The sequence below is a fragment of the Mustela putorius genome, unplaced genomic scaffold (genome assembly GCF_011764305.1).
Source record: "Mustela putorius furo isolate JIRA1106 unplaced genomic scaffold, ASM1176430v1.1 tig00000129_pilon_pilon_pilon, whole genome shotgun sequence".
NCBI classification, from domain to species: Eukaryota; Metazoa; Chordata; class Mammalia; order Carnivora; family Mustelidae; genus Mustela; species Mustela putorius.
The window spans coordinates 51610707-51624797 of NW_025421290.1; the positions used below are offsets into that span (position 1 = coordinate 51610707).

Below are 14091 nucleotides of genomic sequence, written 5' to 3' on the forward strand. Positions count from 1 at the left end.
TGTTGGGGTTTATTCTGCGTTACCCTCATTTGTAGAAGGCTGGTCCCTGGTTTTACTCCAATGGTGCATCATTGTAATTTTCATTTCTCTTAAGTAATTTCAATTGGGGAAACCCTTCTTGGTTAATTATAGAATGCAGAATTACTGGTGTTTCAAGGGGAGGCGGAGCTAAAAATTTCCATCTAGTCTTGAGAGAGATTAATATGCACTTAGCTCCTTTTTCCCAGATGCCCATACAACTAATTTTTTTCTTTCTCTTTGTGGAGCAGAGCCTTTGTGGAGTTTTCACGTAACCCGACAGAGAGGTTTAAAACCCTTCCTGCAGTGTATATGGCCATTAAGATGTCTCAGCTGAAGGTCTCCCTTGAACTGAACGTGCACTCTGCAGAGGAGATCGAAGGGAAGGTGCAAGGCGGGGCTGTCTCGAAGCTCAGGAGCACCAGGTACCCCCGGGGCTGGCCGCACGGGGCTCTGTCCGCCTGCTCGCACGGGGTCAGAGGCCGTGTTCACATGCGCCTCGCTTGCGTTCACACGCGCAGCACAGGCTGTACAGCCCGAGTCCTGGTTTCCTCACCTCCTGGCTGTGTGTACTTAGGCACATTCCTTGACCTCTCTGAACCTTGGTGCTGTTTTCATTTGTTTGCCTTTTCAGCTCTGTTGCAAAATAATCGCCGTCCATCGCTGTGAAAGTTCAGGTGTAGGTGTTCAGGAGGTGGTTTGATTTCCCTGTGCTGTGAAATGACCACCACAATATGTTCCGCTAACACAGAAACTTCTCCGTGTGACAAGGATGCTCAGTGTTTGTTCTCCTAATGGCTGTCCTTTATGTCTTACAGCAGTGTTAGCGGCAGGCAGCAAGTTGCACAGTCTGTCCTAGGACTGGTTAGCACAGAACCGGAAGCTTGTGTCTTTGACCGGTTTGCTCCCGCACCCCCTTCTCCCACCTCCGCCTCTGGCCCCTCGAGTCTGGTCTCTTTTTCTGTGAGTTTTATTTATTTATTTTTTTAAATAGATTCCACACGTAAGTGAGACCACACAGTGTCTGTCTTTGCCAGACTTACTTCACTCAGCGCGTTGCCTTCGCGATCTATCCGTGTTGTCGCGAATGGTAGTTTTCTTGTTTCTGTGGCTGAGAGATACTCTAGTGCGTGTGCGGTGCAGCTCCTTTATCCAGTGATGGACGCGGGGGTTGGTCCGCGTCTCGGTTCTTGGACCTGCTGCTGCCACGTGCAGGGTCTTTCTGAGGTAGTGTTTTTGTCACTAGTAGCTATATACTCGGAAGTAGAATTGCTGCATCGTGTGGTGGTTCTCCTTTTCATTGTTTTTTTAAACATTTTATTTATTTATTTGACAGAAATCACAAGTAGGCAGAGCGGCAGGCAGAGAGGGGGGGGGGAGCAAGCAGGCTCCCCACTGAGCAGAGAGCCCGATGCGGGACTCGATCCCATGATCCCTGAGACCATGTCCTGAGCCGAAGGCAGAGGCTCAACCCGCTGAGCCCCCCAGGCGCCCCCCTCCTTTTAATTTCTTTTTTTTTTTTTCCTTTTAATTTCTTAAAGGTCGTGCATACTGTGTCCCGTAGTGGCTGTACCGGTCTGCAGTCCCACCAGCGCGCGAGGGCTTCCTTCCTTCTGTGCCCAGGCCAGCCTTTGTCTCCTTGACGACGGCCATTCGGTCGGCCGCGAGCTGATACCTTGTCCTGGTTCTTGTTTGCATTTCCCTGATGACCAGTGATACTGAGTACCTTTTCACGGACCTGTTTGCCTTTTGTGTGTCTTCTTCAAAGAAATCGCTATTCAAGTCTTTTTGGCCATTAAAAAATTGTTTGCCTACTGAGTTGTGTCTGTGTAAGGCTGTTGAGGAGGCTGAGCGGGATCATGTAAGTGATTGTCGGTTTAGACGGCGGGGAGTAGACCTGGTTTTGGTTTCCTTTCTTTGTCCTAGTCTCTGCTCTCAGCAGAGTGGACGGTGCGATGGAGCAGCGCCCGGGGGCCGGCCAGCGCCAGCTGCCTTCTCCTCGCGGAGGAACAGGGAGGCTGCGCGGCCGGCGTGGCTGGCCCCGCGTGCTGGCGCTCGCCGTTCAGCAGCTGGCGGGCCATGTGTGGATTTTCTTTCTTGGACCACATTAAATCGCCCTTTGGGGTTTAGAATGGATTCCGTTGCTTTTTGGTCACACTTTCCAAGTACCATGTGTAGGAATTCTCAGTCATCCTTTCTTACTTGTGATCTTTTTAATTCCATGAGGAACTTGACAGGAGTTTGAGGGAGTTGGTGAGAAAGGGAGATATGTCCCGTTGGGTCTCGTCCCGTGGGAGACGGTTAGATTCTGCTACTCTGGAGTGCCCCGGAGTTAGGTCTGTAACACAGGGAGGAACTTTCCTGCTGGTAGCTTTGCCTGAGTCACTCTCAGAAATGGATCTGAAAGCTGGGAGAAAGTTGGGTCAGGGTCTCTTGTATAATTCTTCCTCTTCATCTTAGTTATTAATAAGAGCATTAGGAAAGGGACATTCCATTTTTATCAAATTTGTATTTCACATTCTCAAACTTGAGTGTTTACTGTGTGTTTTTTTTTTAAAAAGAGAATGTATTCTCATTTTTTTTTAAAGATTTTATTTATTTATTTGAGACAGAGATCACAAGTAGGCAGAGAGGCAGGCAGAGAGAGAGGGAGAATCAGGCTCCCTGTGGAGCAGAGAGCCCGATGCGGGACTCGATCCCAGAACCCTGAGACCATGACCTGAGCCAAAGGCAGAGGCTTTAACCCACTGAGCCACCCAGGCGCCCCACTATGTTATTATTTTAAGAGATGAATGATTAACCCCTTGGTTTATTAGAAAATCATGCATGTCTTTTCTAACGGCATTGAGCTGGGCATGGATTCTGGTACTTGCCAAAAGGTCAAGTTCTCCTCTGAAGCCGGAAATCAGGAAACACTGCTGGTGTTAGATTTAGAATGTGTACCCTTAGAAGTCAGTCTGCTGGCAGAGTCTTGACATTAGAATCCATTGTTGAAGGGTAGTGTGTAACTCGGGGGGTGCACGGACCTCCAGGGCAGCTCAGGAAGTCACTGAAAATCAAATTAGTTATCTCCAGGTTAGGTATTTTCTTAAAATGTTCTTTTCTTATATTAGCAATGGAATAGTTGGGGCGATAGCTTCACACATGTAAGCATGTTTTCTTTCAATACCTGATTTTTGTTTTTTTGTTTTTTTTTTTAATCACATTCCCTAGGGTGAATGTGGACTTTCAGAAGCAGACAGTAGATCCTATGCAAGTCTCCTTTAACGCATTAGACAGATCCCGGACAATTACAGATCTCCTCCTGACTGTTGATGTCACAGAGGTGAGATGCTGTGGTTGAGTCGTTAGAGCTTTTCCATCTTCTTAACCTAGCACTGTCACGTTGTAGACATGAAGGTAGTCTCGTACACCTGTGCTCACACGGCCTGAGCACCTTCGTGATCGAGGCAAGGCGGGTGGGTTTGAATTACTGTACTTGTTAGATTGAAATGTGGCTACAACACAAAATGAAGCAAATCTCATTCTAGAATCAGAACATAATTTTTAAAATGTTAGGTACCGTTTAAAATGCTAAAACCTTAGTTTCGGCAGCATAATGCACGTGAGCGTTGTAACTGGCCTAGTGAAGTACGGCCGTGTGATTCAGTTCACGTCAGTAGAGCTGGCCTCGGCATCGTTACAGTGTACAGTGTCCGTGCAAATACAGACCTGCTCCCTGGTGAATCTGGGACTACACTCACCAGCGGCTTTACCTGGAAGCTTGGGCTCCGGCCGGTTGGGAGACTGCGGCCGGCCTGGGTCCGCACAGCGGCCCAGCAGCGTGGGTGGGAGGTGCTTAGTGAGGCCCTTTCCCACGGAACACCTGCTCCTCCTCCTCCCACTTGTCACTGCGTTTTCCGGGGCTGCGTCCACGCCGGACCTGCCATTGCCGCTCTCGCGCGCCTGTGGGCTGGGCTCACCCCCCCCCCCCCGGGGCCCGTTGCCAGTCAGACGGTCTCACAGTCCGGCCTTCTGTGCCCCAGAGCCTGTCCTGTGTTCGTGGGCTGGCAAGTCTCGTACCTCCAAAAGAGGGGTCTGGGATACGTGTTTGTTTCCTCACTGTGGGGACCAGGGAACCCCCTTGTTTGTAAACACGTGTTAAAGCCTGTAGAATTACTTGAGTTCCGGGGAATCCAGTTTGCGAAGCGCGGTATGCAGTGTCCGTCCTGCAGCGTGAGTTTCCGGTATCCTGCACATCAAAATCCTTTCTGGATTTCGTCTCTGTTCCTTCCCCTTCTTTTTTAGGTCGTCGAGGTGGGACACTTCTGGGGATACAGGATTGATGAAAAGAACTCAGGGATTCTAAGAAAGCTCACTGCCGAGATCAACCGGCTGGACCTGCTGCCTTTGCCTGTCCGCCCGCACCCAGACCTGGTCTGTCTGGCTCCTTTTGCTGATTCTGATAAAGAAAGCTACTTCAGAGCTCAAATCCTTTATGTTTCTGGGAATTCTGCCGAGGTACGTGTCTCTGTGTAACCAGTTGCTCGAAGGGAACGAGCAGTTTACAGAAAGCCTTTCCTGATGTTAAGTGGAACCCTTTCAGTTAGAAAACTCGTCTTGTGGAAAGTTATTCCAGCCCTGCTGTGCGGATGTTAGCTGCTGTCGTAAGACTGCCAGGTTTCCAAGCTAGAGAGGGCCTCGTGAGGCCACCGGCCGGTGGCGTGTGATTCTGACCCCGTATTATAGCGTGTCCTTTCCCCATTCTCTAGGTGTTCTTTGTGGACTATGGTAACAGATGTCGTGTGGATCTGGATCTCTTGATGGAGATGCCCTGTCACCTTCTTGAACTCCCGTTTCAGGTAAGGGAGGGAGGCTGCTGTGCTGTGAACGCGGGGGCTGGAAACAATCCTGGAGGTCACACGGCCTGCCCTCAGCCCACGGATGGGGCCAGGTCTCAGAGTGAGAAGGGACTTTCCTGGTCACACAGCCAAGTTTGATTTCTGCTTTTTTCCAAAAATGTATTGCCACAGATATTTTTGTCAATATTGTTTGTGGAGGGAGTTAAAAATATATGGAGTGTGGTTTCACACTTAGCAAAAAAGTAGCTGTTCAAGTGAATTTAATTCCAAATACGGTTTCTGAGGTTTTTGGTTGTGTTGTAAACAGCTAGAACTTGGGCGAGCTAGATGTACCCATGCGCCTCTGTCAGTGTGGAAACAGTCCAGAAGGCATTCCAGACTTCTGTTCGGGTTGAAAAGCAACGTCGAATTTCTTTACCTATGACATCCTCACTTTGTGCAATCTACTCCCCAAATTGTTTTTTTAAAATACATATAATGATTTACATATTTATTATAGGTGGCACAGACTAGGACGTTAGTTTCAGACATTCAGCATAGTGACTCCACACTCTACTCTGAGCTGTGCTTGCACAGGGGTAGCTGCTGTCCGTCCGTGACCCCGCAGCGTGACTATGGTCCCACCGACCACGTTCCGTGTGCAGTCACCTCCTGCTCCGGGGACTTGTTCGCTCCAGGACTGGAGGCCTCGATGCCCTCCGCCTCTTCACCCGTTTCGCCCTCCTCACTTCCGGCAGCTCACTCTGTATTTCGGTGTGTCTCTGCTTTATGTTTATTGTTTTGTTTTGTTTTCTAGATTCCACATGCAAGCGAAATCCTACGGTGTTTGTCTTTCTTTGACTTCACTTAGCATAATATTGTCTAGCTCCATCCCGCAGATGGCAAGATCACATCCTTTTTGATGGCCGAGTAACAGTCCATGTGTGTCTCCATCGTGTCCGCCTCCTCCACTCCTCTGTTAACGGACCAAGATTGTTTTTAGTAGGATTTTTAGGAGAATGTCAGTGAAGACCCACGTGCAGGGCCACATTTCAGCAGTATTTGGGTGAGTGTTTCACTCATTTACCAAGCCGGGTCAGCCACACTCTTCTGTCCTGTAGGCCTTGGAATTTAAGATTTGCAAAATGCGCCCGTCGGCGAAGTCCCTCGTGTGTGGTGAGCACTGGAGCGGCGCGGCCAGCCGGCGCTTTGCCTCCCTGGTGAGTGGCTGCGCCCTGCTCGTCAGGGTCTTCTCTGTGGTGCACAGTGTCCTGCACGTGGACGCGTACCGCTACGCGGGGGCCCAGGACGCCGTCAGCGTGAGAGACGTCCTCATCAAGGAGGGCTACGCAGAGCTCTCAGAGGAGCCTTATGAGTCCAAGGTACGTGCCTTCATCCTTGTGGGAGTGTGCGTGCGTGTGCGCGTGTGCGCGTGTGTGGCAGGGGCCGTGGAGAGGCGGGGGCGCACTGTCCTCCCGCTCGTGGTGGTTGTGGGACCCTTGAAATGCCTGCAGGTTTCTTCGAGACGACATTTCGGTGACTGCGTGTTGATTTTGTTGACGTTTCCCTTTATTAGGTTATTTTTGTCTTAGAATGAGAATTAGATGTAAAAATGGTCTCTGGGAGTTGTTTTTTCTGAAATGGATTCCAAGACGTAGCTCCTAATGAAAACAATAAGATACTAGTTTCAAGTATTTCAGGTATTTCAAAATGATTTTCAACTCTTTCTTTCAAAATCAGTTCTGAAGCCATTTTTTTTTTGAAGGTTTCAGAGATGCCGCCTGTGAGTCAGATGTTGGAGGCCGTTTATTGTCCTGTGGTTTCTGCTGATAGCGGAGGGTTTAGGGAAACAGGCGGCAGAACAGTAGCCGGAGAGCGGCCGGCATTTGTGTTTCCAGGTGTGAGGAACCCTTCTGAGATTCTGGTAGTGTTACCTGGTGTGGAGCTCAAGTTTCATGTACAGAAAGGTCTTTTTAAGAACTGTTTTTTCCACAGTTTTCTGATCACTGAAAGGTAGTAAAGGCTGATGAATTGATGCTTTAAAATTTTTTTTTTTTTTAGGGCGCCTGGGTGGCTCAGTGGGTTAAGCCTCTGCCTTCAGCTCAGGTCATGATCTCAGGGTCCTGGGATTGAGTCCCGCATCGGGCTCTCTGCTCAGCAGGGAGCCTGCTTCCCTCTCTCTCTCTCTGCCTGCCTCTCCATCTACTTGTGATTTCTCTCTGTCAAATAAATAAATAAAATCTTTAAAAAAAAAAATTTTTTTTTTTTAATTTATTTGAGTGAGAAAGAGAGAGCATACAAGCCTGGGCAGGGTAGGGGACAGAGGCAGAGGGAGAAGCTGACTCCCCGGAGAGCAGGGAGCCCTGGGATCATGACCTGAGCTGAAGGCAGACACTTCACTGACCACACCACCCAAGCACTCTGGTGAATAGAGCCTTAAATGAATCCTATCTTATTTCTTTATTTTATTTTATTTTTAAAAAAGATTTTATTTATTTATTTGTCAGAGCGAGCACAGGCAGAGAGGCAGGCACAGGCAGAGGGAGAAGCAGACTCCTCAGAGAGCAGGGAGCCCTGGGACCATGACCTGAGCCGAAGACAGCCACTTAACCAACTGAGCCACCCAGGCGTCCCATTTCTTTATATTTTTAAAAGATTTTATTTATTTATTTGACAGACAGAGATCACAAGTAGGCAGAGAGGCAGACAGAGAGAGAGAGAGATGGGGAGGGAGGCTCCCTGCTGAGCAGAGAGCCCCATGTGGGGCTCGATCCCAGGACTCTGGGATCATGATCTGAGCCGAAGGCAGAGCTTTGACCCACTGAGTCACCTAGGCGCTTCCTATCTTATTTCTTTAATTTGGATTTTAAAGTGTACTCATTTGATAAAATTTTCTCCTGACCTTAGTGACCCTAGTAATCAGAAAAGAATAAGGTTGTGTCTATAAAATCTTTGATTAGTGTGGAATAAAGTACTTTTAATACTGTTTTTCCTTTAAGCAAAATGAACTTTGTTTGTTCTGCTCAGCAAAGCCACGAAGCTCTCAAGGTTCTCTTCCCCACGCCCGTGGACAACATGGCAGAGCTGTCTCCGTCTTCGCCTGTGAAGGACGATGAAAAGTACCTGATCCGGGCTTTGTTAGAGAGCTTTTCTTCCAATAAACTCGGTACCCCCAACTGCAAGGTAATCGACAGGAGCCGGTTTAAAATCCAGCTTAAAACTTGAAGTCGTGTTATCTGTATGCTGAGTCCTAGCCAGCAGTCAGGGTGGGCTTTTCTGTCCTGGTTGGCAGGGCCGGTACTAGTTTCACAGTGGTGCCTATCTAGTGAGGGGAGGACCTGGGGTCTGGTCTAGAGAAATGCTCAGACTAGTTCTTCTGTTTTAACCAGCCTTTCCCAAGGCAGCCTGTGCTGGTTTGCCCAGGTGGAGAACCAGGCCCATGTGGAGGCGCCCCAGCCCGGGAGGCGGCCCGGCCCCAGCGGGCACTGGGGTCGGTGCACTTGCCTGTTTCTGAGAAGAGGCTGCTGCGTGCCCTCCCCCTGGTTGGCGGCTCCGCTCTTGCCACCCTAGCCCGTGGCCCTGTGCTCTTGGGGTCTCTACTCAGTTGGATTAGTCTGATGCAATGAAAAGAATGATAATTCTTCTGAAGTATTGGGGGGTATTTCCTTTTTGTGTCCAAATTCTTCCTTAAATATATCTGTTGAAGAGAGTTACTGAAACGGTTGAAAGAATCACTCCATCCCAGAAAAGCACCGCAAGGCAGGTTTTCCCCACTGCATCTTGAGGATGTTACAACTAACGTGTAGCTGCTTCCTTTTTCAAAACATGAGCTAACTAACTTTTGGATTTTTAAAATGTACATTAAGTGATCATTTGCCTGTTTGTAACATTGTGTGTGTGTGTTTTAATCTACAGGCGCTACTTCATGGGCCTTTTAACCCTTATGAACTGAAGTGTCATAGTTTGACCAGAATATCCAAGTTCAGGTAGGAGTAACTTGGATTCCCTTTGGATTTCTTTTTTCTCTGATCCTCTATTTACAAAGTTTAATGGAAACTGATCTTTCTTTAAACTGTTGGAATGTTTCCTTTTCCAGCTCCTGCTCATTCCTCTCCTAGTTCCAAATCTGAGATACTCTTTCTAACATGAAAGTCATTCTAAAACATTCTTTTTTTTTTTTTTTTTAAAGATTTTACTTATTTGACAGAGATCACAAGTAGTCAGAGAGGCTGGCAGAGGGGGGGTGGGGAGAAGCAGGCTCCCCGCGGAGCAGAGAGCCCGATGTGGGGCTCAATCCCAGGACCCTGAGATCATGACCCGAGCTGAAGGCAGAGGCTTTAACCCACTGAGCCACCCAGGTGCCCCTGTCTAAGACATTCTTGAGTATCTTCCAACAAGGGCCTTGTTTTTTCTGTTCTTATTATAATTGTTTTTCACTTAGCACACCTACGAATGCCTGTTGTGTTCCGGAAACAGGGTATGGTGTGAGGGGAACAACAGTGAACAAAGAGACTCAGGGTGACCCCCAAATTGTGTGTCCGGTGGGGATGGTGTGCAAGGGAGACTCAGGAGAAGAGTCGATGAGGCTCTTGAACGTTATGGAAGGGGCTGTGGGACATTATGAAAGCATCTCGAGGGGCCCCGAGTACACTGGGGCCATGCAAGGCCACGGAGGTTTCCAGAGGGACCTGAGACGTGCAGAGGAGTTGGCTGTGGTCAGTGAGTGGGGCGGTGAGGCCCAGCGGGAGGGCGTTCCTTGGCCTGGACCTGGCCTCAGTTAGACTTTGCACTTCAGAACGAGCAGTGAGACAGGACAGCGGGTGGGGAGCGGAGGGCCACAGCGTGGTGGCCGATGGGGACGGTCCTCACAGCAAGATCCGGACTTCATCTGAGGACCCTTGGAAAGCCTGATGTGTATTTTATACCATTGCTTTGGCTGCAAGGAAACCCTCCAGGAGTCTCTTGGAGCCCATCAGAAATGCAGAATCAGGACCCCTTTGCAGAGAGCCTGCATTTTCCCAAGATCCGCAGGTGGCCCGTAGGCACCTCGAGGCAGGCAGACCCCAGAGAAGAATGCGTCGAGTTTGGGAGGAGAAGTCTCCTCGGGTAGCAGCGTACTTCTGAGGCCGGTCACTGCTGTCATCCTGGTGGGGACACCGTGACCGCGCAGCGCCCAGGGCAGGAGGTGCAGAAGCAGGCCGCTTTATGGGGTCAACGGTGACGTGTGACTAGACTCAGTGACGCGGGAAGGGGACGAGTGGAGGTTGCCCTTCCTGCATGGCGTCTGCTGAGAAGTGCAAGGGCGGGGCGGGTGGCCGGCCTGCCGGCTCAGAAGCAGGGGCGCGGCCCGGAGGTCAGGGGCAGAGGTGGCAGTCTGGGCGCTGCGAGCGCGTGGCCCACGGGAGCCCCGGGAGCAGGAGAGACGAGGGTGGAGGGGGTGGTCGGGACGACAGGGGCCGGCGCACGGGACACGGGATGTCGGACAGCTTTCGCCTGTGGCACGCGCCCGGCTCGTGTGGCGGGGTCTCCGGCACGTGTGAGCTGGGGGTCGGACGCAGCTGCCCGTCTCCTGACGCCGCCCCTTGCAGGTGTGTGTGGGTGGAGAAGGAGAGCATCAACTCGGTCATCATCAGCGACGCCCCCGAGGACCTTCACCAGAGGATACTGGTCGCGGCCTCCCTTTCCGTCAACGCGACGGGTGAGCTGGGGCGCGCTCGTGCCTCGCCTGCCCTGTCCGCCTCCGTCCCCCCCGCGCCCCCCCACCCCGCCCCCGGTGCTGGGACCACTCAGCCATGGGGCGGAGACACGGGCCTGTGCCGTCTGCAGGGCGCTTCTGAGCGCCTTGGCTGATCCGAGTGTAAGAAATGGTGCATGTCGCCTTCCCTTTGCTCTGGGGTGTGGGGATGGGGTTCTGGGTCTGATTCCTTCCGTCAGCCCAGCCCGGGTTTGGCCCCGGGATGAACCTGAAAGGCCGGGCGGGGAGGAGGAGGAGGAGGAGGGACCCACCAGACGTCCCGGCAGGGCGAGGCCGGCAGTGTGTGGCCGGGCGGGTGCCGCGGAGGCCCTGGGCTCGGACTGGGGTGCGGCACGGGGCTGGGGGCCGCCCCCCGACCAGGCCGCACTCCGCGAAGGGGACGAGGAGTGTGCAGGGGCGTGCAGCGCTCTGCAGGGAAGAGTCCGTGCCTGACGTCGCCTCTGTTGACCGTCCGACAGGGTCCACCATGCTGCTGAGAGAGACGTCTCTGCTGCCGCACGTGCCCGGCCTCCCGGCTCTCCTCAGTGCGCTGTTCGCTCCGGTCATCGAGTTAAGGTTCGTCCGTCCGTCCAGCCTGTGTGAAGTGCGAACCCGGTGGGAGAAGCGGGCGCGTCTCCGGCTTCCCCCTGAGGGAGAGGAGGCACTTAGGGAGCACCTAGCCGGGGCCCTGGTGGCCGCTCGCGGAGCTTCCCTGGGCTTTGGTGTGGCCGAGGTGGCGTCACTGTCAACCTGCCTGAAGCAGACAGGGCCGCGTGGAGGCTTGGGGAGCAGCGGGGCCGGAGGAAGAAGGTAAGGAGCCGGGAATGAATAACGCGCAGGTGGCTGTCCTGTCGCTAAGGGAACGTGAAAGTGGCACTCCGTCGTCTGGCCCCCGCTGTCAGCAGGCTGCCTGTCCATTCCCCTGGCGACGGGAACCGGGCGACGAGAAGGCAGACCGCTGTGCCCGCTGCGGCTCTTCCTGGTGCCCAGACGGAACAGGGACTTGTCCTGAAGGAACAGGGACTCGTCCTGAAGGCTTCGGCACAGGGAACTGTGTGAGCGGGAAGAGAGTTTTCGGCAGCACCTGACCGTGGTGATGGCCGCGCCACGGGTCTTTTCCACTCGGTGCGTGCAGAGCAGTCGCCCCTGGGGAAGCGCCCATGGGCTTCTGCGGAGAGGCAGCAGCTAGGGAGAAACAATGTCTGGTCTCCGGGCAGCTCACAGCTCTGCGCGCCCGGCTGGGGTGGCTGGCGGCGGGTGGCCTGGCTCTCGCCTCCCTCAGCCCTCCGCGCACCCCTCAGGGTCTGGAGCACGGTCGCTTTTGGTGTAGAAGACGGTCGTGTGTGTTCTTTTTTAGCACTGAAAATACTGCTTAGAAAAATCTGGAAAAAGCTGACTGGGAAGAAACCCAATCATTTTTTAAACATTTAGTGTATTTTCAGAATTATTACATGAATTTTTTGTTTTTAGGTTTTTGTCATACTACGTCTTTTCCACAAATAAAAGCATTTTTGCATTATGATGTCTTTGTAAATATCCATGAAAATAGAATTTATTAGAATAGAATGTTTACTAAATAGAATAAGTAGAATATTTAGTAAAATATTAAAATGCATCGTATGGCACTGAGTGGACATAAAATGGCTTGTATAGACACTGCCCCACTTTATTTACATACGCGTTTGTTCCTGACCCGCTCTTGTCCCGAAGAGATTTAATATGCCTTTAAATGTTGGAATTGGGCTTCTCTCTCATTCTGCAATAATGATGAGTATCTTGACGATATTTATCTTCTGCGTCGTCACAGGGGAGACAAACTTGTAAAACTAGCCCAGTACGTGGGATCGTGTATCAAGGAAGAAAGCTGCCGTGTGGCTGTAGGGAGGCGACTCAGGGACGGTGTGAATCGCAGCCTCCCGACCAACGCTGCTGATGTTGTCCTTGCTTCTCTCGCTGGACTCAGGTCCTGCCGGGACTTTGTCTTGAATACGATCTTCTGGACGGCGTGCGTGACACAGTGTGTTACTTGTAAATCTCCGAAGTGCGAGTGGTTATGTTAGAGACACTCAAAAACCGTGGAAGTCTTTGGTATTTAAAATGCCATCTTTCTAGAACAAAAGCTTATGAGGAGAGGCTTGTGCAGAGACAGTATTAGCGCTTCGCACATAGCTGGCGCTCTGTATTCAGTTTGTTGTGTTTAAACGAGCCAGCGGGGGTCGTTTCTGCGATCGCGTGGGTGACACTGAGTGGCCAGACGCGTAGGCTCAGCTTGGTGGTTCCCAGAAGGGGAAGGTAGGGCTGGGGCTTTGTCCTCGCAAGTCTGCTTCTGAGTAGTTGGGTGAGCTTTTTCAAATTTGATGAGTCCGTAGGAGCCATTATTTGAGGAGCTTTGAAGGGAAAGGGGGCCCGCTGTGGGTGCGCTCACTCCTGTCACCTGAGGCCTGGGCCCCAGAGGCCATTCAGGGTAGAGAGGCCCCCACGGCTGCCTCAGCGGCTTTTCCTCCTGGGCACGGCCGTGGGGTCGCGGCAGCTGGCAGGCCGCTGTCCCATCACAGGGCTGTCCCAGCCCACGACCTCTGTCCCTGTTCTGTCACTGTCCTGTCAGAAGTGACGGCAATCTAAAGACCGGAAGGCAGGTCCGTCGCCCCGGCGCACTGTCTGCAGAGGCGGGGGCGGGGGGCTGCTTATCTCCAGCAACAAGCAGAGCCACGAGAGGCCAGGGTTCCCTCTGGCCCCTGGGACCACGGGCCGGGCCGGCCGCCGTTCCCTGCCCCTTCTCTGCACCCTCTCCCCCCCCCCCCTTTGCTTTCTGCCAGTGGGGGCTCGGGCCTGAGTGGCTCTGCCCTCAAGGGCACGGGTTTCCTGTCACCATTGCCTCCGGCCGGCCTTCGGCACCCCAGCCCTCGGTGGGCTTCAGTTCTCCTGCTCCCGCGGTCCCTTCCCCGACGTGCTTCCTTGAACGTCCACTCGCGTCCGCTCCAGGCTCCCGGTGCTGGTGTCCCCGGTGAGAGGGACACGCTCCATAGTCGCGAGCCCGGCGTCCGCAGGAGGGGCAGCGGGGGTTGGGGAGCAGGTGCTGCAAGTCCGTGGCCCTGACGCGTCCCTTACCTCCCCAACTGGGTCCTGCCGCCGGGGCTTAGCTCTTGCGGCCGGGGTGGGCGAGGGCAGCCCCGGGGGTCCCGGTCGGGCCGATCTGGTGCCTTTCCAGGGCAGCGCTCCAGCCCCGGAGGCAAGGGAGGGGGAATCCCCTAAAAGAGTAATCCGCCCCACTGGGCCAAGCGTCTAGAAACCAGCGGGAGCGGCTTCCGAGGGAGCTGGGGCTTTGTTACTGTCCGTTCCATGTTGGCTGGACAGCAGGTCCTCCCAACAGCCCTTGCAGTGCCGTGCAAGGAGCTCCGACGGGGTCCCCCAGGGACAGCTGGTCCCCGCTCCTTGCCATCTGGGTCTTCAGCAGGAGGCCGTGGTGGTGCAGGGGTGGGAGTCCCGCCTGTTCTGTTCACGCTTCTGGTGGTTGACTCT

General features: G+C 52.8%; 1 protein-coding gene across 1 annotated transcript in view; it reads left to right on the top strand.

Annotated features, from left to right (window-relative positions):
- Nucleotides 1-14091, top strand: part of TDRD9 (tudor domain containing 9) — a 99694-nt gene that overhangs the window by 69193 nt on the left and 16410 nt on the right. The window contains exons 24-32 of the mRNA XM_045074462.1: nt 270-443; nt 3232-3343; nt 4306-4518; nt 4770-4859; nt 5960-6220; nt 7866-8021; nt 8754-8824; nt 10427-10536; nt 11052-11148. Of these exons, the coding sequence (XP_044930397.1) occupies nt 270-443; nt 3232-3343; nt 4306-4518; nt 4770-4859; nt 5960-6220; nt 7866-8021; nt 8754-8824; nt 10427-10536; nt 11052-11148 (1284 nt within the window). The remainder of the gene's footprint in view (nt 1-269; nt 444-3231; nt 3344-4305; nt 4519-4769; nt 4860-5959; nt 6221-7865; nt 8022-8753; nt 8825-10426; nt 10537-11051; nt 11149-14091) is intronic.